The 24970-nt window shown below is 36.2% G+C and overlaps 1 protein-coding gene across 1 annotated transcript in view; it reads left to right on the top strand.

Annotated features, from left to right (window-relative positions):
- LOC140157609 (midasin-like) overlaps positions 1-23270 on the top strand; it is a 153986-nt gene extending 130716 nt beyond the window's left edge. The window contains exons 79-98 of the mRNA XM_072180849.1: positions 434-616; positions 1153-1316; positions 1819-1980; positions 2556-2693; positions 4364-4499; positions 5108-5338; positions 5753-5874; positions 6742-6898; positions 7456-7712; positions 8242-8442; positions 9608-9838; positions 10669-10866; positions 11550-11691; positions 12039-12217; positions 13310-13425; positions 14343-14517; positions 19300-19373; positions 19904-20018; positions 21618-21830; positions 22416-23270. Of these exons, the coding sequence (XP_072036950.1) occupies positions 434-616; positions 1153-1316; positions 1819-1980; positions 2556-2693; positions 4364-4499; positions 5108-5338; positions 5753-5874; positions 6742-6898; positions 7456-7712; positions 8242-8442; positions 9608-9838; positions 10669-10866; positions 11550-11691; positions 12039-12217; positions 13310-13425; positions 14343-14517; positions 19300-19373; positions 19904-20018; positions 21618-21830; positions 22416-22604 (3383 nt within the window). The 3' untranslated portion in view covers positions 22605-23270. The remainder of the gene's footprint in view (positions 1-433; positions 617-1152; positions 1317-1818; positions 1981-2555; positions 2694-4363; positions 4500-5107; positions 5339-5752; positions 5875-6741; positions 6899-7455; positions 7713-8241; positions 8443-9607; positions 9839-10668; positions 10867-11549; positions 11692-12038; positions 12218-13309; positions 13426-14342; positions 14518-19299; positions 19374-19903; positions 20019-21617; positions 21831-22415) is intronic.
- Positions 23271-24970: the final 1700 nt, after the last annotated feature.

Genomic DNA, 24970 nt, shown 5'->3' with positions numbered 1-24970 from the left:
TTCCACAAATTGATCTGCGTAAAGGTTACTTCAATATGTGAACAGTTTTCATGAGACCTGAAAGTCACTAGAAATCATAAGAATAGGCAATAAATATCATCTTGGCTTATTTTCAGGTGTAAATCATCACCAAATTTATAAATCCTGGTTTCAGATCATTTTGTTTATTAGTAATTTTCAATTACCTTTTGAGTGTGCTTTTGTTTTCTTAACCCGTACTCCATATGGCTTGAAATGTAAAATATATACAGTAAAGATTCGCCTAATGTCAACATGGGCTCCTTTGGCTTAAGGATCAAGGAGCCCATATGCACCATTAAGCAAATCTTTACGGTATATGAATAGTTTCCACTGTTAATGATGTTTCCTACCAGGTCTCCTGTCAGATCTGGAATTGTAATTTAATCGTTTTGTTTTTCATCATTAATTTTAGAAACAAGCAGTAACAGCAGCAGTCAGCTCTCTGCATTGACTCTGGAATCATTCCAAGCATATTCTGATGAGATGATAGCGTGCATCCTATGTGCCGTGCAAGAGCTTGTGAAAGGACACCAAAAAGCCAGTGTAGAGGAGAATAAAAGTGAAAATCAAGCAAGTGATGAACAGGAAATGGAAGGTATATATTGCATACAGACAGAGAGACACACCACACCACCATTACATACACACACCAACCCACCCACCCCCTGCATACAATCATCTCCAAACAGGGATGCTATTTAGGTATACACAAATGCAGATTACTTTCCGACTTCCACTGGTTAAACATACACAAATTATACACAGTGTTTTTTACATTAACCAAACAACTAGGGCATTACTCATTTTCTACTGCTACATGCAGACTAAACCAATACCCCAACTTAGGATGTTGTTTATAATGCATTTTAATTCAAGTTTGGATCTTATAACACTGTCCAGCAAGCATGGATGGATGTTCCTGTGTGCCCATTGGTTTAGTTTGTTTTGTTTGTTTTATTTCTTCTTAACCTGGGACACTCAATCAGTTGAAAACACAATCAATTATCTGTTCTTCCTTGAGGCCCAGGGTACATGCCAACTTCACATGTTTATGTGACAATCTTTTCAAATAGTACTTTTTAACGCCTAACGTAATCTAAAGTGAAGTCTTACGTCATTTGTTTTCAACAGAGGAACTTGGTCTCCAAACGGGTCATCTTGTGAAATTAATCGATGGTGGATTGTCACGTGACCATATAACCCTTGACCTTGTTAAGGTTACAGTGAGCATCAGGGCCATGTTTGAAAAACTGCAGGAGCTGAGAGCCTCATGCACATCAGAAGATGATATCAAGGTAAAATGAAACACTGTAAATAGTTACCTCAAATATAGGCTGACCAAATTGGGCTAACTGGACATTCTGGATGGGTGATTCAGGGAGATTTTGACCTCTTTCGTGCTTATTTAATTGCATAATTGCAGAGCTATTCCTTATTGCAAACTTTGCTCTGTCACTTTTTGCAAAAACAATTACCTTTTTATGATGTGGATTGTGTGGTGTAGTGGTGTACATTAAAAGGTTTGTAATCTATTATAAGGTAGCTGGTTTGGGTCCTTGTGATTATAATTTATTCATTTTCTAGGATAGATAAGATTCAGATAGCAAGGTGAAAGAATAATTAAAGAATAAACGATAGGATTTTTTGTTTTGACTATCCTCTATCTTATCATAGAGGATAGGCAGGACCAATATTTTGATTAGTGGATGCACATGATGTAGGTCAGAATCTTGCAGAATTAGTCACTGGACATAAAGCATCTGAAGTAATTCAGTAATATTTTTATATATCTTTCAGATTTTCAACCAATGTGTTGCCCTGTTGCTAAGGACAACCCCCATACTGCATCAGTACACAGGTCTAGTGGCATACTATATGCAGCAATGTGTAGGAGCTCACAATACTACTTGTAAGCTTCTATCAGTTCTACTGGGTGTGTTTACTGAACTAGCCACCAAGGTAAGATTTTAGTATGTAGTTATTTTGCCTGGTATACTTATTGCAGCAACGTGAAGACATTTCATAAATATATACCCATATTTGTAGCCCTTAACAAGTAGAAGCACAAAGATATCCTCTCATATGACTAAAATAGAATATGTTGTTTGCCACCACTTGGTGCACATTTACTTAATTACCAGTTTGATTCCTTGCCCGCTTGCATATAGTATTCATTTCCTTCGTTTTGCACTTTGAATTTGTATAGCTATCCACAAATCCCGGAAATTGATATCTCGCTTGGTTAAAAATGGCCAGTGGCATATGCGTCAAGTTTGTCAACCTTTTGTCTCATTGGTCTAATCAAGTACCAGTGTTCCCTCTAAGGCCATTATGGTGCTCAATTGGTCCAGCATGTTGAGAAATTTGCCCACAAGAATTTGGAAAAAATGAAAGATATGATAATAAGAATGATTTATATTAATATGCTTCATTTGGGCCAAAATAGAAGACACACATGTCCTTGTCAATTTCCATGGGCTTTTGGCCCAAGAACATGTCATATTTCTAACACCTGATTGTTGCTTTATTGACAGGGTTTCTGTCTACCAGAAGGATTTGCGGAGGAGCTCTCTGGAGAAGGGGCAACAGAGTTTGAGGACATTGAAGGAGGAGGCATAGGAGATGGGGAAGGATCTAAAGATGTCAGTGATCAGATTGAAACAGAAGATCAGGTAAACTTCAAATGTCTAAATATTATGTGATTAGGGAGAACTCAAGTCCAAGTTGGAATGCATTAGTAACTTTTATTAGTTTGTACAGAGTTCCCACAGAGTCATATACCCCGTTTACATTGGGCAAAAGTCGTAATCGACTTAAGCTGTATTTTGAATTACAACAGCAGATTAATTCGTTTGGTGGGTGTTTACACTACATCGGCTGAATTTGATTCGAAATTCGCATTCACGAATATCAAATTCGTTTGTTACCAGTGGTTACGGCAGGTAAATACGAATTCAACAATGTGTTCTTTTACATTAGTGAAAAGTCGCAATTAATGTCGACTTATTCGAATTCACTTGAAATGACTTTTAAATTACGATTAATTACGACTGTACCTGTTTATATTTATGATATGAATTAAGACGATTACGACTTAAGTGAATTCGATTACGACTTTCGCCCAATGTAAACGGGGTACAGGATTGGTCAAGGAATTTTGAAACTTAAAAAACGGCAAAGTCATGGCATTTTGATTATGGTCAAGGAAATTTGGTAAATAAATTTCAACAGTCATGGAAAAGATGTGCAAAGAGAAAGTGAGAATTCAAACTTTTCAAAATGAGTGTGAAAGACAGAAAAGTCCCACTGTACATAAAAGTGGGAGGGGGGAAATCAACTCAATGATGGGTAGTAGGAGGTTGAATTTCAGTATATTTGGCTATTCTACTTGAAATCCATATATACGAGGGGGTATCCAAAAGTTTTTGACATCACCAAGAAGCGAAGAAGCTATATCGATGAAATTTGGTCAGTGCAATTACTGGTCCTTCTCTACATTATGGTCCAAAAATGGTCTCATAAGTATGTTTACTTTTTTTACAGGTGGCGCTAGATGGGTAGTAGGCGCATAACCTGTAAAATGGTGAAAGATCCTCCACTTTCGTGATTAAGTTCCTGCATTTGAAGGTTAGGCCTACAATGCTCAGAAAATCTATGATGAAATGAAAGCTATCCGCTTCACCTGTGATGATTGCTCATCATATGGCACTGTTCTTTTTGTAAAAAGAATTTGCCAAATGAGCAATCATCACCCTCAGCGATAGCTTTCATTTCATCATAGATGGGCTGAGCATTGTAGGCCTAACCCCTTCAAATGAGAACTTAATCACGCTAAGTGGAGGATCTTATCATTTAAAGGTTATGCGCCTACTGCCCATCTAGCGCCACCTGTAAAAAAAGTAAACATACTTATGAGACCATTTTTGACCATAATGTAGAGAAGGACCAGTAATTACACTGACAAAATTTCATCGATATAGGTCCTTCGCTTCTGGGTGATGTCAAAAACTTTTGGATACCCCCTCGTATGTATCGTGTATGGAAGACATGGCCTTACTTCCACACAGGGAGTGAAGATTTGAAATGAAGTTGGTACTTAGTTTGAAATTCACACTGTGTGTGTGGAAAATTAAGGTTGTGTATCGTGGATTTCATCTGGAATAGTCCATTGTTGTATCTGTTGATCTGGAGTTTTGTGATTGGATAATTGAAAAGTGATGGAATTTTCTAATTTTCAACTCAGTGGGAAACCTTATCCTCATTCTCTGGTTGAAACAACCTGTTCATGATGATAGCATCAATAGACAAATATGCAGTTGCTGACAGTCTTTGTTATTTCTAGGTACAAGATGTACAGAAACCTGGGGATGAGAAGGAGCAAGAGAAGGCTGAGAACCAACCTGATATCCAAGATGAGGAGCAGGGTATTGAGATGTCTGATGACTTTGAAGGCAAATTGCATGATATGGAGGCCAAAGGTCAGTCAGGGATATATTTCTTACATGGCCCATGATTGGCTAATTACCTAATAAACTCAACAGAATTACCAATCAAAATAGAGCTTTTAGATCTCGTAGCAATTTTAAGCTGACTATTCTTACCATCCCTACTGACTATTCTTACCATATCTCTGATTGGCTCAATACATGATATAGCTCTGTTTATATCCAATCAAAATAGTTCTTAGAGATCAAAACTTCAGCCAGTAGTGTCATGGCTTTAAATAATGTTAGGTATAATGATACTGCTGGCGACCTCATGAAGGTTGTATTACATTTCCTAAATTCATATCTGTTTTATTCTTGAAAAGTTTTGCAACTTCCACATGTAAGCTTGCAATTAGTACTAAAATCAGGGAATAATTTGTATATGGTTTAATAGTATTAAAATAAATGATTGCACAATTGCATACATTATGCTATTTCTATCAGTATGAAGTATAATGAGTTCCTAACTCTAACCCTGATCCTAACCTTAAACTAAGCCTAATTTGTAGCCCCAATGCTAAGCCTAAGATAGTGTTTGCTGTGAATTTATTTAACAATTAAGCCTGTGATTTTCATATTGTTCAATTTCTTACCTTCAGAACCAGGTGAAGATGATGATGATGATGACAAGGATGCACAGGAACAGCTTGAGAAACAGATGGGTGATGTAGATGAGCCATACGCTGATAAACTAGATGAAAAGATGTGGGGTGATGAGGAGAATGAGGAAGGGGAGGAGGAAAGTGAGGACAAGGAGAAGAAAGAAGAGTTTGGTGATGGAGCAGGAGAGGAGAAGGAATCTCAGCTGGTTGCTAAGGATGATAATCAAGGTAAGTATATTTTGATATTAAAAAGGTGATATGCAGGGCTTCAAGCAGCCATTTTTGTGTTCACTGGGTTCTGAATGCTTTGTGTGCTAGCCATAGTCATCAACATAAAAAGTCCCATGTTTTTAGATATTTTCTCAATCAAACATCAAACTGAAAGGTAGCCAATGCGTCTAACCCTAATATTTTCTCAAGACATCAAGAGCTATCACAAGTACCTCTGAACCAATGCTAGGCTTGTTTGTACTAATTTTCATGCATTTTTCATACCGATTCCAAATATGGTCATGAAAAATGTACAATAATGAAATTTTTTAATTGAAAAAGATTTTGTAACTTGTCATCAGCTTTCGACACTTTCATGGAGAGAGTTAATAATTGTAACATTTCCTGTGTATTATTTTGTATACCCATAAGGTCAAAAAGATGATAACCAGAAAGGAAAGAACCAAGAGAAGGAGATGGAACAAGGAGAAGAAAAGGAAGAAGATGGAACAGGAGAAATACCAGAACCTAAAAATCTGGAACCAAAGGATGAGGTAGGTGGAGCTCAGAGATATCTTACCCTTCTTATGGGTAGGCCTAGTCACAAATTGACAGAGATCATGCTGGGAAAGCAAAGCAAGATAGCAAGAAACTTCACTTTTGGAAGGCTCATCCACATGAAGATTTAGGTCCCCCACTAGGAGAGGCTTACCATGTATATCTGTGATGTCACACAGAAAACTGTCGAATTCTCGTAGAAAATTGATGGCAGTGAAGCCATTTTCCTTTGATGGTTTGATACATCATCTCTTTTCATCAAATGACACTTCTATTACTTTGTACAGGTTCCATTGCTTTTCAAGTTGAGAACAGACTGTCTAAACATGGGTTGATAGTCAAGAAATAAACTTATTTTGCAAGATCTGGGTGTACTCTGTTCATTAAGGTACCTTTGGTCACTATCGACCCCATGTTGCACTGGAAAGCAAATCAGTACAGGAATGGAAGCAATGCATTGTGGGAAGTGTACAATATCATCTCGGGGTGGAGCTGTTTCTAGTAATATTCGTTGAGACATGGGCAGTGGTAACACCAAGGGACATGAGGCTTCTCCCAGTTGTACCCTAAGCCCTTCCCTCCCCCAAAGATATTTATTATAATTTTAGATTTTTGCTCCAATAAATAGCAGAGCGTAAGACAATGTGAGACACATTGCGAGACACTCATAGATTAATAATATATAGATTGGACAATTCTGTGCCTCTGTGTGTGTGTGAATTAGGCTGATGCCGGTGCACTGTTTGAACCTTGTGACATTGCTAATCCATACTTACACAGTTATTGTTGATTTACCTTTCACAGTATGTGGCACCTAAGCTCAATTCTTCTTAATATAATGTTGTCTTTTGTGTCGTATCTAGACTGAGTTCAATGATGATGAGATAGACCCATCTAGAGCTAATGACCCACCGCCTGAAGCCATCCCAGAAGAGTTTGATCTACCGGAAGAATTGGACCTGGATGGGATGAAAGGAGATGGGGAGGAGCAGGAAGGAGAAGAAGGGGCTGATGATAATGGTAGGGAATTATGCATTGTTATAGTGTCTTCATTTGGCAATATCCATGTCTAGTGAGTTTTTGGAATTGAATCAAATACTGGAACTTACTTTTTGCAACTTTGTGACGTTGTGTCTGTAATCACCAGACTTCGTCAAGCAACTGACTCGCTGGACTGGTCACATGATATTTTGATGTCTATATCTAGTGTTTGTATTCACAATGTGATACTTCTGTAATATTGTTGTTGACAAATGCTTAGAAATGATACCTAATTGGTTTGCAAAAGTGGAAGAACCAGTGATATACTTTTTAACACTAGCTGGACAACCAAATGCTGGATACTTTGCTGTCTGGCTTGTCAAATCACATGTCTGGCTGGCTAGTTGCCCTTTAGCTTACTCAATAAGACTCTTATATGTCAGGCAGGTATAGGCTCATATTAGTCTGGTACGGTTACTGGTTTCCTGCCTGACACACTCAAAGCCAAAGCCTGCTACCAACATGGTAAGCATTATAACAAACATTATCATATGCCAATATTAAGTTAAGTGTATTTTATGTTCATATTTTATTAGAGGAAAACCCCTTGGAAATTGAAGCTCAACTTCCACCAGACAATGCCCCAGATGATGCTGGTGATGAGAACAAAGATGAAAATGCCCAGAAAGACGATGAAGGAATGGAAGGTGACGATGGCAAGATTGGGGAAGAACAGAAGGAGGAACCTATGGAGACAGGACAGGAGGAAGGAGATGAGGCACCTGCTGCCATGGAAACAGATGAAGGAGATGATGAGAGTAAACCAACTGGAGACAAGGGTGTGGAGCCACAGGTAAGAAGGGTTACAATGATATGGGGCTGTAAATTAATTAGGATACACATAATGGTCCTATAATGAAAGACAGAGATAAAAAGACTAGTTCGTGTCTGACGTCAGGGCAAAGGCGCGCCGTGATTGGTTGCCGACCTGCGCAGTACAGCATTTTCTGTTTAGTTGTCAGAATTTCAGACGGGAACTAGTCTTTTTATCTCTGTCTTTCATTACAGCAGGTATTTTGAGCTGCAATTAAAATATGATACACCTACTGGTCCAAGCAGAAATTTTGGACAAATGGCAAATGATCTGACTTTCAGCATTTTATTTACATGTTTTTTTGCAATAGACATGATTATATTGTGATGAAATAGCGCATATATAATTGTTGATTGTTTGGTGGTGCAGTTAGACAAAATATTTTGTACAGAAAATCACTGAATAAGCATTTAAAACACAAGTGCTCCTATACCTGGCCTTGTTAATAAATCTCTGTTTTGCACATCTTTACCTACCATGTAATTATTTTATTATCATATAACCACAGGATGAGAATGCAGAGGAGCCTGAGGCTGAGGAGGAGGAGGATGCTAGCGGTGAAATGAAACCAGACAAGGCACACCACCCAGAAGAACTCCCACAACTAGCTGAGAATTATGGCAAATCACAGGAATCCACAGATGATAAAAACAAACAGGAAGTAGCAGTAGAGGATGCTGGGAAATCTGAAGAGGAAAAAACTAAAGAGGTGAGAAATTAAATTAACTTTTCGGCAAATTGGTCCAATAAATGTGACACGCATGTGGAAGATATAAGAAACATCTTGCATAGAGGGAGTGTGTTTTTCAAAGGAAATTGGTAATACCCATACTCCCTCGATATTATGACTTTAACTATATAATTTTCATCTCAACCCTCCTGTCTGGCCTTAAATGTATTCCTTTTCAATATATCTGTTTTTATGTGTATTACGAATAAAATTGAAATGATGAAACTAACTACTCCACACCTGAAGTGATTATTTCAAATGGAAATTGTCTGTTCTATTTGAAACCCATACTCCCTCTGAGAAGACTTTAGCTGAATCTTCCACAGGGGATAGCCTAATGCTTTACTCTTTGCTCATTGACTGAGTGAAAAATCAGATGTGCAAATATATTAAAGGAGTATTTCGTGATCCCAGCATCCTCTTATGACATTTTTCAGAAGATATCCACGAAAAAAGGTTATTACCAAAATTTCACTTGATTCTGATTTTGGGTTTGCGAGTTAATGCATGATTACGTGTATTACACTGCTCCATCTAAACAATGTGTTGTAATTTCTTTCTGGTATACCAGAACGAAATTCAAATTTCATGATATCTTTGCTAAACGTATTAATGAAATTTTTTGCACATAAACATTATGTAGCCAGAGGTTTCCAGTGATATAAAAATCTCAACTTTTTTGACAAAAGTGGGGGGATGAGGCTATGGATCATGAAATGCCCTGTTAATTTTTAAATCATTTAAATAATATGAAAGTAAATTAAATTAAACTTCAACACTACTTGTTTATTTTCGCTTACCGGGAGCACTTTCGAGGAACTTCCTCATCGTCAGCCGATGTTGATGGCTCTGATGTATTTCTTGCAAACGGCTAGAGACCAACCTGATCATGTGACATCACACTGGATGACGTCACAGAAGTCGGAAAAGTCCTGCCCCTGGTGCCGCTGGGTTTGATCAGGTTGTCTCTAGCCGTTTCCAAGAAATACATCGAGCCATCAACATCGGCTGACGACGAGGAAGTTCTCAAAGCGCTCCCGTAAGCGAAAATAAACAAGTAGTGTTGAAGTTTAATTTAATTTACTTTCATTTTATTACCACTACGTATGAATCTGCAATTCTATATTTAAATAATACTTTGCAGAAACAAAGTGTCGGAACTGCTGATTCCAAACAAGAGGAAGGCCATGAAGGTACAACAACCTCAGACATGTCACAGAGAGACAAGGACACAGCAGACAGACAGAATTATAAGAGACGACCAGGACAGTCTGATGCTGACAGGACCATGGGGTCTGCTGATGAGAGGGTACATAAGAGACTGAGAACTATGGATCAAGCAGAAGACAGGGGACAAGGAGAAGATAAGGATGAAGTAAGGGATTAAGGAAACTATAAATACCGTAGAATTCCATCTACCCTATTCTATTACCCCCACAAAAGTGGTATATTTGAGTGGTGTGGAGGTATCATATTAACTACTGCGTTGCAGTGTTATTGGTTGGGTAAAAACCAATAAGAAGCATACCATTGGCAAGCATGGACGTTAAGCTTTTAGAAAAACAAGTTTAATAATTAACTATGTAAAAAATTTGCTCATGAATAATTAATGAGCTCATATGAGCGTAATGACCAAAAATTATGAAAAAATATTTTGATTTACATTTTTGATGCAGTTTTAAATACACTGCCGTGTTTCTACATATAATTAAAAGAAATCCAAGTTGATATGTACTATATTTAAAAAGTTTATGGACATTTTTGGGCTATTTTTAGGGCAAAATTTGGCCTAAAAATTGTTAAAATATGCAGGTTTCCAACATGTAAATGGTAGTAGGTTTTTTGTTGATAGAGAAGTGATAAATTATCAAAACTGTTCAAAAGATAAGACCTTATTTGTGTAAATATTTTTTACATGCATATTAAGCCATTTGGCACAAAATTGATGGGGGTAATAGAATAGGGTTAAAGGCATATATGCTTGTAGATGGAATTCTACAGTATTTTCAATTAAAAAGGATCAGTACAATACTTATTAAAAGGAAGTGTCAAACTTTTCAGAACATGCCAGAACATTTTGGGCACAACCTGTAATCCCACAAATCAAATTGTGAGTTGAATTATTTTTTGCATTCAGCCAAAAATCTTAAATTGTGGATTATAAAACCCCAAAATATTATTTTCTATTTTAATAAACTTTTGCAGAAGCCAGAGCCAGATGAGACATCAGACATGTATGAGCACATCAAGGATGCATCATCCCACTATGATGCCCAGACTCTAGATGCAGCATCTGAGGACCAACTCAAGGAGCAACCAGTCCCTAACATCCCAGAGGAGGAAGGAGATAACTTAGAGGAAGGGGAGGAGGTCAAACCACTGGATCAGATGGAAACACAAGAGGTTTGTTTGGATCAAAGAGATTACACTTTATACACTGCAAAACTGTTGTGCGAAGTTTGTGCAATGTTGTGGAAATCTGCATGCCTACCAACTGTTGGGCAAATCCAAACCACCCACTGTTTTAGAATTTACTTTCGTTTTACCCAACACTTCTCATCAATTATGTATTTCCCAACATTGGGCTTTGGTCAATGTCATAAATTCTACATTTTGTTAAATATTATTTCAACAATAAATTGATAAAAAGTTGTCGCCCAACAATGATTTCGACCAACGTTTTTCCAGTGTAGAGTCCAGACTCTTGACATGTGTCTGTGTTGCTCCTAATTATTTCATTATGCATCCCACAATCTTTGATTTAAACAATGTGCTTTTTAGTGGGTTTATTGTTGCTTTTTTTGGGGGGGGGTTGTTTGTAAAGCCCAATTGTAAAGCCCAATGCATGAGAATCCATAATCCATTATGGCAAATTTACCATTTTGTTGTACACAGAGCTATTCTCAGGGGTGGCCATAGTTCTTTGATCTGTTATGGCCATCCTTCCATTTTTTTGATCTCTTATAATATTGTAATTTGATTTTGTTTTGGAAAAGTAAAAACTGAACTGAAATATTTGAGGGTAAATTGTCTTGAAAGTTGTACAAGAGAATTGTTAACTATGTGTTTATATCTTGTTCTTGCAGGACCAAGAGAAAGTGGCAAACCTTCCTGCATCCAAGTTGAGTTCAGAGAATCAGAATGCAGATGGTGAAGGAGAGACAAAAGAACCAAACCCAGAGGTGATGAAGGAAGAAGACAAGATGGAGGAAGGAGTAGATGACAAAGGTATTTACATGTAGCAGGCATCAGCAAGGGAATTGTGCAAATTGGAAATTTTATATACCCTGGGATTAGTATAAAATCTAAATATTGAATTGGTGTGAAATTTTGCATTATATTGCTTTTAGAGTCACTAGCCTTTTTCTGTGATCAAGATCTTTTGACCAAAATATAAGTTGTAATTAATAAAACTCAGAGATAACTTATGTTTTCAAAGTCAATCGTTAGATATGATGCAGTAAACAGTCTCCAGATTTTATTCCAAATAAAAAAATTATAATTATTCATAGGTTTGACATTTTTCTTACATTATATAATATAACTCATTCTGATTATTTTTACTCTTATCATAGACCAACCCAAAGCAGATCGAAGTAATATTTCCACCATCCACACAGTACGAGAGTTAACATCCCATCATGCATCTGTGTCTGACCTTCGACCTGTTGACCCTCAGGAAATGGAAGTTTTAAGATTAGAATTGGAGAAGCAGCTTGGTATGCTTAACCAGATGCATGGCACACCTGAAGAGGTATGGAACTATTATGTAGAGTGCTTGGAGCACACAAATGTCATGTGCTTTTTCAAACCAGTCACTTGTAAATTTCCCTTACACTGGACTATGGGATTGTAAAGCTAATTTATACTCGATCGCTGAGGGATTGCAATGCACCGCTTTTGGAAAGCGATGGGCAACCGCTGAATTTTGCTATTCAAGAGGCCACAAAATACATTCTTATCACATCTATTACTGTCAATAATCATCTCCGAAAGATAATGATCGAGAAAGGTAAATTAGCAAAGTAATAGATTCAGTTGGTAGGAAATGATTGCTGTGGTCGATGCATTCATGTGACAAGTTACATCACTCGGGAGTTGAGATTTCTTCAACTCACACAAGCGACGTTGTTTTTGCCTCAGCGATTTGTATCGATTGATAGGCTCGATGCTCTGAAAATGGAAATAAGCACTGAGCAAAAAGCAATCGAGTATAAATTCAGCTTAATGTTTACAATCAATGCCTTGGACATTTCAAAAACGCAGTGCTGTTACTGATCGTAGTCAAGTCTGGTCGACATTTCAGAAAATTCCTGATGCCTTGGCTTACACATTCAATGCTCATGGTCATGTGTAAGGAGTAAAAGACATTTTACATGTGACTGATTTGAAAAAGCACCTAACATTTTTGTGTTCCAAACAGTTGAGTTCACTTAGACACCGAGTTTCAGTTGTTTATTTATTTTCAAATATGATCATGTTTTGCTCATATCATGAAACAAGTCTTTGAATATCACTAAACCCAATCACTGTTTCTAAATTTGGAGAGAGAAATCAAAATCTATTCAATTGTGGTGTCAATAATGAAACCTATCATTGAATAAGCCTTGTTGCAGTGTTATTTACACTCTGAAATATAGTCACTATAATAGAATTTTAATAAAAAGTATGTTGCAAAATAGCAAAGGACAAAAAAGTAGCATAAGAGAGAACATTTTGAGTGTAATGGTTGTATGTATGTATGTTTATTTCCAAATTGAATTTGATTCCATACTTGTATTTACTCACTACATTTGTGTTACACATGGAGTTGCTTATTGTACATTGTTTGTCTTTTTGTTATCAGGAGCGTGATTCTCAAGCTATGTGGCATCGTTATGAGTCCATGACCTCAGGCTTAGCTAGGGATCTCTGTGAGCAACTCAGACTAGTACTAGAGCCTACTAAAGCATCTAAATTAAGGTAAGAGTGTGTACAGTGTTACTTATAAAAGTGACCATTCTGTGTGTTAAGTAAGGATATATTAAAAGAAATGTGCAAGTCTTATTTTATGGCTGTTAGAAATATTTCAATGAATCATCAGCAACATTTGTTGGAAGTTTCAAGTTATGGAATACCTGGAAATCACACCCAATTCTAATAGCTGTCTACAACACCAATTGATGTCCAGGTATTTCTGAGCATATGCAGTTGCTATCTTGCAGAAATTGGGTCATTTCATGCCAGTTAAAATCCATACAACTCTATGTGAAGACATGCTCTTAATCTTCCACACAGGGAGTGTGAATTTCAAATGGGGTTACCTGATTTTTTGTTTTTTCTTTTTTCTTTAACCTGGGACACTCAATAAGTTGAAAACACAATTTTGTTCTTCCTAGAAGCCCAGGGGTGACTCTATTTGAAATCTACACCCCCTGTGTGGGAGATTAAGGTAATATAGGGAGTGTATGGATTTCAGCTGGAATAGTCCATTATGAAGAAGCTGATAGAGGATGTTAATGGCAACAAGTCTAACAATTATGACACCAAAAAAATGTTCAACTTTTTATGTGAAGACATGCTCTTAATCTTCCACACAGGGAGTGTGAATTTCAAATGGGGTTACCTGATTTTTGTTTTTTCTTTTTCTTTAACCTGGGACACTCAATAAGTTGAAAACACAATTTTGTTCTTCCTAGAAGCCCAGGGGTGACTCTATTTGAAATCTACACCCCCTGTGTGGGAGATTAAGGTAATATAGGGAGTGTATGGATTTCAGCTGGAATAGTCCATTATGAAGAAGCTGATAGAGGATGTTAATGGCAACAAGTCTAACAATTATGACACCAAAAAAATGTTCAACTTTTTATCACTAAATTGTGTTTGTATTTTCTCAACAGAGGTGATTTCCGTACTGGCAAGCGCATCAATATGCGTAAAGTGATCCCATATATTGCCAGTGGTTTTCGTAAGGATAAGATTTGGTTGAGGCGTAGTAAGCCAAGCAAGAGACAATACCAGATCCTACTTGCTGTAGATGATTCATCCAGTATGGCTGATAACCACTCTAAACAGGTAAATGCATTTCTCTTATTTTCATAATTGTCTCAATAATAATTGTATTGTAGTAAATTTCTTCTGTTAGTCAGGTGGTGGCCGCATTGCATTCTCTAAATTCAGTAAATCGTGTAATTGAATGGGATTATTTTGAAATTTTAAAACGCTTGAAATATATAATAATAATAATATTTATTTCAATTGCCATAAATTACAAACATGAAAAAACATTAAAAGCAATTTAAATGACAATCCAGGAAAGAAGAAATAGACTAAACAGTCCAAGCACAATGTGTTCTTCTTTCCTGCTTATATTAAAGTACATATAATAATAATAATAATAATAATAATAATAATAATAAGATAGATACAAGACACGCATAAATTAAAGCAAAAACATTTGCATGAAAAAATGAGTGAAACACTCTATGACATAACTTAACAGTAAACAAGCCTATGAAAAACATAATTACATCATAAAATGCTCTTTACACATGGCCTTAAACAAGGTAAGGGAGGGCGCAGAGCGTACATCAGTGGGAAGTTCATATCACAAACGTGGAGTTGAAAAAGGCATTGGTATGAGAACTACAGTGGAGATACCTAAACTCCTTAACCTTAGAAGGCTTGAAAAATTGGCAAAAAGAAGAAGGACCAATTCCATTAATCAATTTAAAGCAGAAGATCAACCTCAACAAATCAAATAAGTTACATGTTTTAAGTAATTCCGTTTTTTAAAGTTGCAAATCTTTTAAAAACTAGATTGTCTCAGCAGCAGGGGACATTAGGCTGTCATGTGCATCTAGGTGTAGAGGCTTATCCTCTTATTTCCACTTGAGCATTCTCAAGTACACTTAAAGTTTTTTGGTCTCTTGGTCAATTCAGTTTTAATTTAGGGGTTGTTGTTATGTTGTTATAGCAACAAGCTCAGTTTTTCTGTCCAGTCAGCTGTCACTTTAGTGGTGTGCAGCCATTCAGGTCTCCGCCTTATTTTTTTCATTCCTTTGTTATGTCCATAGTTCTCCTAGTGATGCACTTGCAATTGTTCCTTCGATCTTGATGGATCAAAAAATCCCACCCACCCTCCCAAAAGCTGGAAGGGTAAATCAGTTAACTAAATATGGTTAAAGATACTCCAATAAAATGGTATGTCCAATTATGCTGCTTTATGCTTAAAAATAGAGGCTTTGTATGGAATTTCTTCAAATCTTGAAGAATATCATTAGTAGATTGTCTCCACTTTCTACTGCGTTTTATAAGAAGGGGAATGAATGCTTTGTAAGGAGTTTCTTCAAAACCTGAAGAATCTCGTCAGTAGATTGTCTCCACTTTCTACTGCGTTTTTATAGAGGGTGGTGGAGTTTCTTTGAAACCTGAAGAATCTCGTCAGTAGATTGTCTCCACTTTCTACTGCGTTTTATGGTATTGATTGGTTTTATTGGGCTATTGAATGCTTTGTATGGAGTTTCTTCAAAACCTGAAGAATCTCGTCAGTAGATTGTCTCCACTTTCTACTGCGCTTTTTGTAGAGGGTGGTGGAGTTTCTTAAAACCTGAAGAATCTCGTCAGTATTTTGTTTCCACTTTCTACTGCGTTTTTATAGAGGGTGGTGGAGTTTCTTCAAAACCTGAAGAATCTCGTCAGTAGATTGTCTCCACTTTCTACTGCGTTTTATGGTATTGATTGGTTTTATCGGGCTATTGAATGCTTTGTATGGAGTTTCTTCAAATCCTGAAGAATCTCGTCAGTAGATTGTCTCCACTTTCTACTGCGTTTTATGGTATTGGTTGGTTTTATTGGGCTATTGATTGCTTTGTATGGAGTTTCTTCAAAACCTGAAGAATCTCGTCAGTAGATTGTCTCCACTTTCTACTGCGTTTTATGGTATTGAATTGGTTTATTGGGTTATTGAAAGCTTTGTATGGAGTTTCTTCAAAACCTGAAGAATCTCGTCAGTAGATTGTCTCCACTTTCTACTGCGTTTTATGGTATTGAATGGTTTTATTGGGCTATTGAAAGCTTTGTTTGGAGTTTCTTCAAAACCTGAAGAATCTCGTCAGTAGATTGTCTCCACTTTCTACTGCGTTTTATGGTATTGGTTGGTTTTATTGGGCTATTGATTGCTTTGTATGGAGTTTCTTCAAAACCTGAAGAATCTCGTCAGTAGATTGTCTCCACTTTCTACTGTGTTTTATGGTATTGAATTGGTTTATTGGGTTATTGAAAGCTTTGTATGGAGTTTCTTCAAAACCTGAAGAATCTCGTAAGTAGATTGTCTCCACTTTCTACTGCGTTTTTATAGAGGGTGGTGGAGTTTCTTCAAAACCTGAAGAATCTCGTCAGTAGATTGTCTCCACTTTCTGCTGCGTTTTTATTGAGGGTGGTGGAGTTTCTTCAAAACCTGAAGAATCTTGTCAGTAGATTGTCTCCACTTTCTACTGCGTTTTATAGTGGGCTATTGGTTGCCTTCATGCTTTCCTCGCTTTCTACTGCGTTTTTAGACCAGGGTTATAAATGCTTTGTTGCTTATTTGGAGTATCTTTATTTACTTGGTTGTAAATACCGGTGGATTTAATAATATATTATATATCAGTAAATGGTTTAAGCATTGATGCCGGATCTTGCTGAATATAAACTGTTCGTTTGCTAGTGTTGGCATTGTTTATTCTTTTGGAGATTTTTAATTATTTAATTGCAGTTAAAAATGCTGTTTTCCAATCCAATCCTCTGTTTGATCCAAAGATGTATCTGTTTAAGATATGCTTAAGATTTGCTTAAGATGAAATTTGGTTAAATGTGATTCAGAAGTCAACTTTTGTTTGTCCAGCCTGTATGGTTGGCTTGTACACATTTTTTCCAATAATTTGTGTATTTATTGATTTATATGAAGATAATAAATAATTCCAAATGCTTGCTGCAATTAATTATCTCAATGTATATAATTTGTTTAATTGATATGAAATCTGTTATTATCTCAATATAGTCTTAATTTCTATGAGATTGTGAAATTATTATAAATTAGCTTATGTGTATTAAATGGTCCTCATGATCGTGGGGGCAATGCGGAGTCTATTCTTTGCGTTGTTGTGCTTTCCTGCTGTCTCGAGACAATCCAAATTCATCTAATCTAGACTCATATGAAAGATCAGAAGGACACCTCTTCCTATACATCAAAACTTTAGAAATCTTTCTCTGACTCTTATCTAACCTATCAAGCAGGCCAGTCTGACAAGGATTCCAAATAACAGCACAGTAAGTAAGGTGAGGGAGTATCAATGCCTTAAATAGATGTAGAAGAGCACCGAAGTGCATATGGCGAGAAGTTCTGATGACAAAACCAGTTAGGCGAGAAACCTTTTTACAGATTATATCGACATGTGAAGAGAACGATAGGGAAGAATTGAAAACAACACCAAGCAGTTTATACTCATCAACAACCTTACTTGGAATACCACCTAACTTGTATGTAAAAAGACTGCAAGTCCTAGACCTCGAAAAATTAACAACACCACACTTAGAAGCATTCAGGGGGAGTTTATTCTCAATGGTCCACTTGTGAATTGTGTCAAGATCTTTCTGCAGTGCAACTTGATCCTCAAAAGTTCTAATAGAGCGTACAAGTGTATGGTCATCAGCAAATTGAAATAAGGCAGCGGACAGGTTGTCATTAATGTCATTTACAAGTAACAGAAACAAGATGGGCCCCAAAACAGAACCTTGAGGAACACCCGATGTGACTGAAGCCCAATCAGATTTAGCTCCGCCAAAGATAACTCTCTGTTTTCTCCCAGAAAGAAAGCTTTGAATCCAGTTAAGCACATTATTCCTGATACCATAGTAATGAAGCTTTTGTAACAAAATTGTATGATCTACTCTATCAAAAGCAGCACTAAAGTCAAGAAAAATCCCATCCACCAGATTACAATATTTGCTGTTATCAAGGTTACCACTGAGAAAATGATAAAATTTAGCCAACATCTGCTCACAATTCCTACCATGTCGAAAACCAAATTGATTATCTGAAAGAATGTCATGCTCATCAAGATAACCTAGAAGACGTTTGCAAACCAATCTTTCCATGACCTTACAGAGGATTGCTGTTACGGAAACTGGCCTGTAACTCGAAATAGCATTCTTAGGCTTACCAGAGCCTTTGTAAATAGGCACAACATTTGCACACTTCCAAGCAGACGGAATTTCACCCTTTGAAATACATTCATTAAAAAAGGTACACAAAACAGGAGCTAATTCACTTGCACACGATTTTAAGAAAACAGGAAGAATATTATCAGGACCGGGAGACTTGTTGGTATCAAGACCCTTAAGAATATCAATAACTTCACAAACAAATAGGCCTATGTTGATAAATAATATAAATACAAGCTAAAACCGTTGGGGTTCGATAATGAACCCCACAAAACTAACCGAGTATATTGGAAAATGCCATACGGCCGGGCGGATTCACAAGTTGCCGGCTCGATCATGTCATCCGCCGCCTGCTGATAGTGGTAGGGTGGGGAGTAACAAATGTCAACTATATCCAAGATTCAACTACATTAACTCTCTTGCTTTAACATTACAAAGTTAGTTTGTGGGTGCATATTAATTATCCAAAGGAAAGTCATAAGTGTGTAAGATGGTTACCTTGGGGAGTCATTTTAGGCTTAAATGAGTTCAAAATAGGCAGATTTTTCAGAAAATCCAGAGCCATCCCCTAGACATATCACTAAAAGTTACATTGTGTTTTAGAAATATACCCAGCAAAAGTTAAATATTGTATGGTTCTTTGTTTTCTTTCAGCTCGCTTTTGAATCTTTAGCTGTTATAAGTAATGCGTTAACTTGGCTGGAAGCAGGAGAATTAGCTGTGTGCAGGTGAGTCAGTTATTTAAAAAATTTATAAATGTTTCCATTTTAGAAGAATTTCCATGGAAAAAGTCCCTTGTGATGATCTACGAGTTTACCTCTGAGCTGGCTGCAGTTAGTTTTGAACTGGCAAAGCCAAGTCGTTGTTAACTATATGCGAAATTCATTCATTCAGGGATGAGATTCTTCCTTGGATTAGAAGAATTCCTCCTTTTTGAGACTCATTAATTTTCCTCCTTTTTGGTGCTTTTCCTCTTTTGTGAGTGAACTTCTGTCTCATGCATGTCATTTTAGCATCCAACTTGTATCGCAACTGATAAATCAAATGTGAAAGTGTAAATTGATGCATCTGCAAGAACACAAATCAAACTTACCAAAATTCAAATTTAAAAGCAACTGGAATTACTCCAGATTCAAGTATATAAAATTAGCAGTGCAAAGTCGATTTGAACAAATGTACATGAAGTCCCTGTAAAACAATATTGCGACATTACCTATAATGATATTTGTGCTCCTATGTTATATTCTTTATTTCACAGTTTTGGTGAGTCTGTACAGCTACTGCATCCATTCCATGAGCAGTTCACCGACCAATCAGGAGCCAAGATTCTCAGACAGTTTACATTCTCACAACGAAAAACAAAAATAGCTCAGGTAAGATTGTAATAAAATTATGATATTAAAGAAACAAGAAATGAAGATAGAAAGCAAAATTATACTTCTACGCTACTCAAATTTGGTACACTCACCGGAGCGCTTTCATCGGGTCAACCAGCGTCTTTAGCGGATGTTATTGCTCTGAAGATTGTTGTTGCTAGTGATGTAGTAATAGGACACCTCCGATCACTAAATCACTAGCAACAACAAATTTGAGTAGCGTAGAAGTATAATTTTGCTTTCTATTTACGTTTACCGCTACGTATGAATATACATCATTATAAGAAATGAAGAGTTCACATCTATATTAAAGCTGACAATGTGACATGATTCAGTCCCTCCATGAACTAGCTTGTGTCATATAATTTATATCCATTTTTATATATCTGGTCAAATATAAAGAAATTTGTAAAAAAAAAAAAAAAAAAATATGTGCTACATTTGATCATATTTCCAATAATTTATCATGGAATTTTTTAAGTAGGGTGCCAATTTAAAGCTAGGAAAAATGTTGGTGGTCTCAACTCAAAAAGTTTGAAAATGGCGTATATCCCCTTTTGCATCTGAACTTTTCAAATGTGGATGGTGCTTAAAAGTTATTTTAAGATCCCAGAGTTTAATTTAATGCAGCTTAACTCTCTCCATGTGGGTGCAGACGACAAGTCTTAAAAAAATCAAATTCAAAAATTTCAGAATTGTACATTTTTATGACCATATTTGGAATCAGCATGAAAAATGCATTATAATGAGTACAAACAAGCCTGATTGGTTCAGTGGTTCTTGAGATAGCTTTTGATATTTTGAGAATATATCTCAAAATTTCAAGCCTATGGCTAGCACACTGAGAAAGCTTAACCATCAAAGGTACATGTTAAGTGCATGTGATATATTTAATACACATTGACCTTAAAAGATTGAGTCATATTAAAGTAGACCCAAGATATTAACTTTGTGTCATTTGATAACATGAGCCAGTTGTCTGTCTGATGTTGATGACTTCCTGTCAATTAATTGGAGATTGATATTTTGGTCAAAACTGAACTTGAGTTTATAAAAGTTAACTAGATGGTTGGTTGTTCTGATGGGTTACTAGTAGTATCAAGGTAATGATTAACTTAATTAGAGAATGATAGGAATGTTTATTTTACTATTCTCTACCGTGTTGTAAACGTCAGGTAGGTCGAATATTTAGTAGTAGATGCTGGCGCAACTGATATCCACTACAATAAGATTTGATATTTTCAAGCTTAGAATATCAAATAGCCTACTTGATCAGGCATTAGAATACATTTCAATTAAAAAAACAGGAAAATTCTGAAAAAAAAGAAAAAGTGCGTCAAATATGGAAAAAAAAAACAGGGACAACCAGAAATAAAGATACAAACATTTGGGAAAAAAAAAAAGGAATTCCTGTAAATAAAATCTCATGTCTTCTCTGTTTCTTGTTCATTATTTCCTCAACACCCCATCAAAATTGAAAGCATGCCATCACATATCCAATAAAGCTAGTATATTACGGGATAATCATATTCACTACATAATATTGTTTACGAAGCTATAAGATATTACCTTTTTACACTTTAATCTCATTTCTAGCTGTTGAAGTATACCACAGCCACCATGCTATCAGCTCGGTCCAGGCTACACTCAGGCGGTGCCAATCTAGAGACATCACAACTGTTACTGGTAGTCTCTGATGGGCGTGGTCTATTCTTGGAAGGAATGGAGACTGTCAAAGCGGCTGTACGTGCTGCCAGGGATGCTAATGTCTTCTTAGTGTTTGTGGTTATTGATAATCCAAATACCAGGGTGAGTAGTTGGTGCTTTCAAAAATGAGTTTTGGAAATAATTTGGATTTTTATTGGAAGAGTGTCAAATATTTTCCACATCTTTAAAGCAAAGCTAACCCTGATCTTAACCCTAATCATAATTGTCCAGAATATTTCTTATCATTCCTTTAAAGACCCATTCAGTGATCCCAGCGAAAGTGTAAAAAAGTTATAATTGTTTATAAATTGCTTAAAAGTGAAGGATAAGTAATTCAAATTGTCATTTGGTATTTTTGAAATGAAAAATTTGGCAAAACACAAAGAAAACAGCAGTATTAACAAAGTTGAACCCCCATTCAAATACATGTAGCTAATTCAGAATACTGTCAGTATCTAAATTACAGATCCATGTAAATTCCTTATTTTTGTTTTATATACACGGCTTTCGGCTGACCCACTGCAGGCTATGTTTACATATTTATGACAATGACAAAGGTACCAAAATCTGAATTTTGATGATTTTTACGATCGTCCAGATGAGCAAATCACTGAATTGGGCCTTTAAGTTTGTGCAAGGTTTAGAACTAATTTTCTTTCATATTATTTTTGTAATTATTATTTACAGGACTCAATCTTGGACATAAAAGTTCCCATCTTCCATGGAGCAGGTATGATGCCAGATATCCAGTCATATATGGAGCATTTCCCATTCCCATTCTATATCATCTTGAGGGATATCAACTCTCTACCAGAGACACTGTGTGATGCCTTAAGACAATGGTTTGAATTAGTCACTGCAGGAGACATTAGTTGAAGCACTGTCACCACTGTTATGTGGCTATGAATGTGTTACTGATTATAATCAACACAGAATTAAGCAGCCAATCAGTGCCTGTGTTAAGTTAATGCCTTTAAGGTCAGAAAACTGATTTTAAAACACTTTGTATGAAAGGGGAAATACACTTTCAAATCATATCAAGAAAGCATCAAGTTGTGTTTTTTAACCTTTTGAATGCACCAATTTTAAACAGTTTTATAGAGTTGCTTCATAGTACTTATTTATTATTTCTGTGATCTGTACTCTCAGATGGTATTTGAAATGATTCTAAATTGACACAAATTCAAACTTAAGTTGATCATGCAAAATAATTTCACGCGACTGTAAAGACCATGTTGCTCATTTCCAGATGTCAATCAATGAAGTTTGACCTGTTGGGTCATGTTAGGGTCAATAATAAGTCACAGAGTCTTAATTTCAGGGAACAACCCCAAAGATCAATGATGAGCTATAAATGACTAGTCTTATTAGGAAGGTGTGGGGTTTAAAATATTGATTACCCTTCTCTGATGCTCTTGGTCTTATAAAGCATCAGTGTTATTTTGACCACTTCCGGTTTCATTGCAGACGAACAGGTAGGGGTTAGCTATATGAAACAAAGCTGGTCACATTTATAGGACCTCATCAATCTTTTGGGTTGTCCCCCCCAAGCAGCTGTGACCATTCCATAATGATAATGTGAGCATTATTTTCTTATATTTTAATTGTTTTAATCTTATTGCATCATATTGTGACTAGAGAATAGAAAACACCATTTTATTTATATAACACTATGTACTATATGTGACACGATCAAGGGAAATGAGTCGGATGTCGCTAATATTGATTTTGAGATATTGGCAAAGAAAGTGTTAAAATTCTTTTGTTTTATATTGTTTTCAGCAATTGATAAATTGGTGTAACTTCAGAAAGAAAAGTCGTATCAACATGGGGTTTTCAGTTTCTGAAAGCTCTAAGGTCCTCTTTAGAAACATGTGTAAAACTCATTTTGGACCAGGGCCGACATGCGACTCATTCCCGTTGATCATGTCACATATGTTAAATGTGTACTTTAAGGTGCTTGAAAGGTAAATGGATGAAAAAAAAAACATGTTTCACAAGCCCAAGCGACTCAGATTTTGTGTTTTGGGAGAATTGTTTTTTGGCGACCCTAAAATCATGATTTTTCTTCTCATTTTTCCAGCTTTCTGTGATATATTTATTTTAGGATCATTTTAGTCTCCAGAAAAAAAAGAAAGGAAAAAAATCCTAACCAACCAACCCTTGAAAAGTCCATTCCATTGGTCCATAAAACAGTGTGTGTTTTTGTCGCCTAATGGGCCTGAATGTGGGGTAGATAACACAATGTGTTACAACCCGACCATAATCTGGTCATGTACCTTTAATGCGGTTTTTAAAAAGGTGCCTAATACAATCATGTGACGTGTGGAAAGGTTCGAGAATTTTGAAAATTTGAATGAAACTGGCAAGTTTTAATTAATTTGAGATATTTTATTTTAACCAAAACAATAAGCATAGTAGGTGACAACAAAACACTTAATAGCAAGGAATTTATCAGAGAATTAGGTTATTCCAGTTGAAATCCATACACCCCCTATGAAGACATGACCTTAATCTCACACACAGGGAATGTAGATTTCAAATGGAATCACCAATTCAGGTAACCACATTTGAAATTCCCTGTGTGGGAGATTAAGGTCATGTCTTGATATGAGGTGTATGGATTTCAACTGGAATATCCCATTGCATTAACCTCTATTGTATTAACAGCACGACACATTTGCTGGGTGATTTGCAAGAGAGACTTTCTTTTTAAGTTCAGTGAAAAAAAAATACTGCAAAAGTTGCCAGCTATACATGCAGTAACTAGCTGCAGATGACTTCACTTCTTGCATTCATGTAAAAATATTAGTAATATTTGTCTTCTATAGGCTATACATGTATAATACTGATAAATATTACATTTGTGTTTTATAAACTGTTGCATTAAACAGTACTTGTAATGATTTAAATTCAAAATAAAACATTATTTTTATCAATTGCAAACATTAAGAGCATAGTTACTATCGTTATTTGTAAGTGTGTAATCATGTTAGACAGAGGGAGGGTGATTGGTGACAATCACTTCTGTATTATGTTGCAAGGTTTCTTTAATGAGTTAACCATCGCGTATATTGGCGCAACATCAAGTATATACATAGGACCTTGTGGAAAATAATACAGACAGCTGGCAGTACGCCCAATTTGCAAAAGAATTCTGAAGCAAAAAAAATTGTGAAAATAAATGTAGTGCAAAAAATCCACATTTCAGTACATGTCGTTCTTGGGCACGAAAACCTTTA

The sequence above is a fragment of the Amphiura filiformis genome, chromosome 7 (genome assembly GCF_039555335.1).
Source record: "Amphiura filiformis chromosome 7, Afil_fr2py, whole genome shotgun sequence".
Classification (NCBI taxonomy): domain Eukaryota; kingdom Metazoa; phylum Echinodermata; class Ophiuroidea; order Amphilepidida; family Amphiuridae; genus Amphiura; species Amphiura filiformis.
This window is presented reverse-complemented; position numbering and strand designations above follow the sequence as displayed.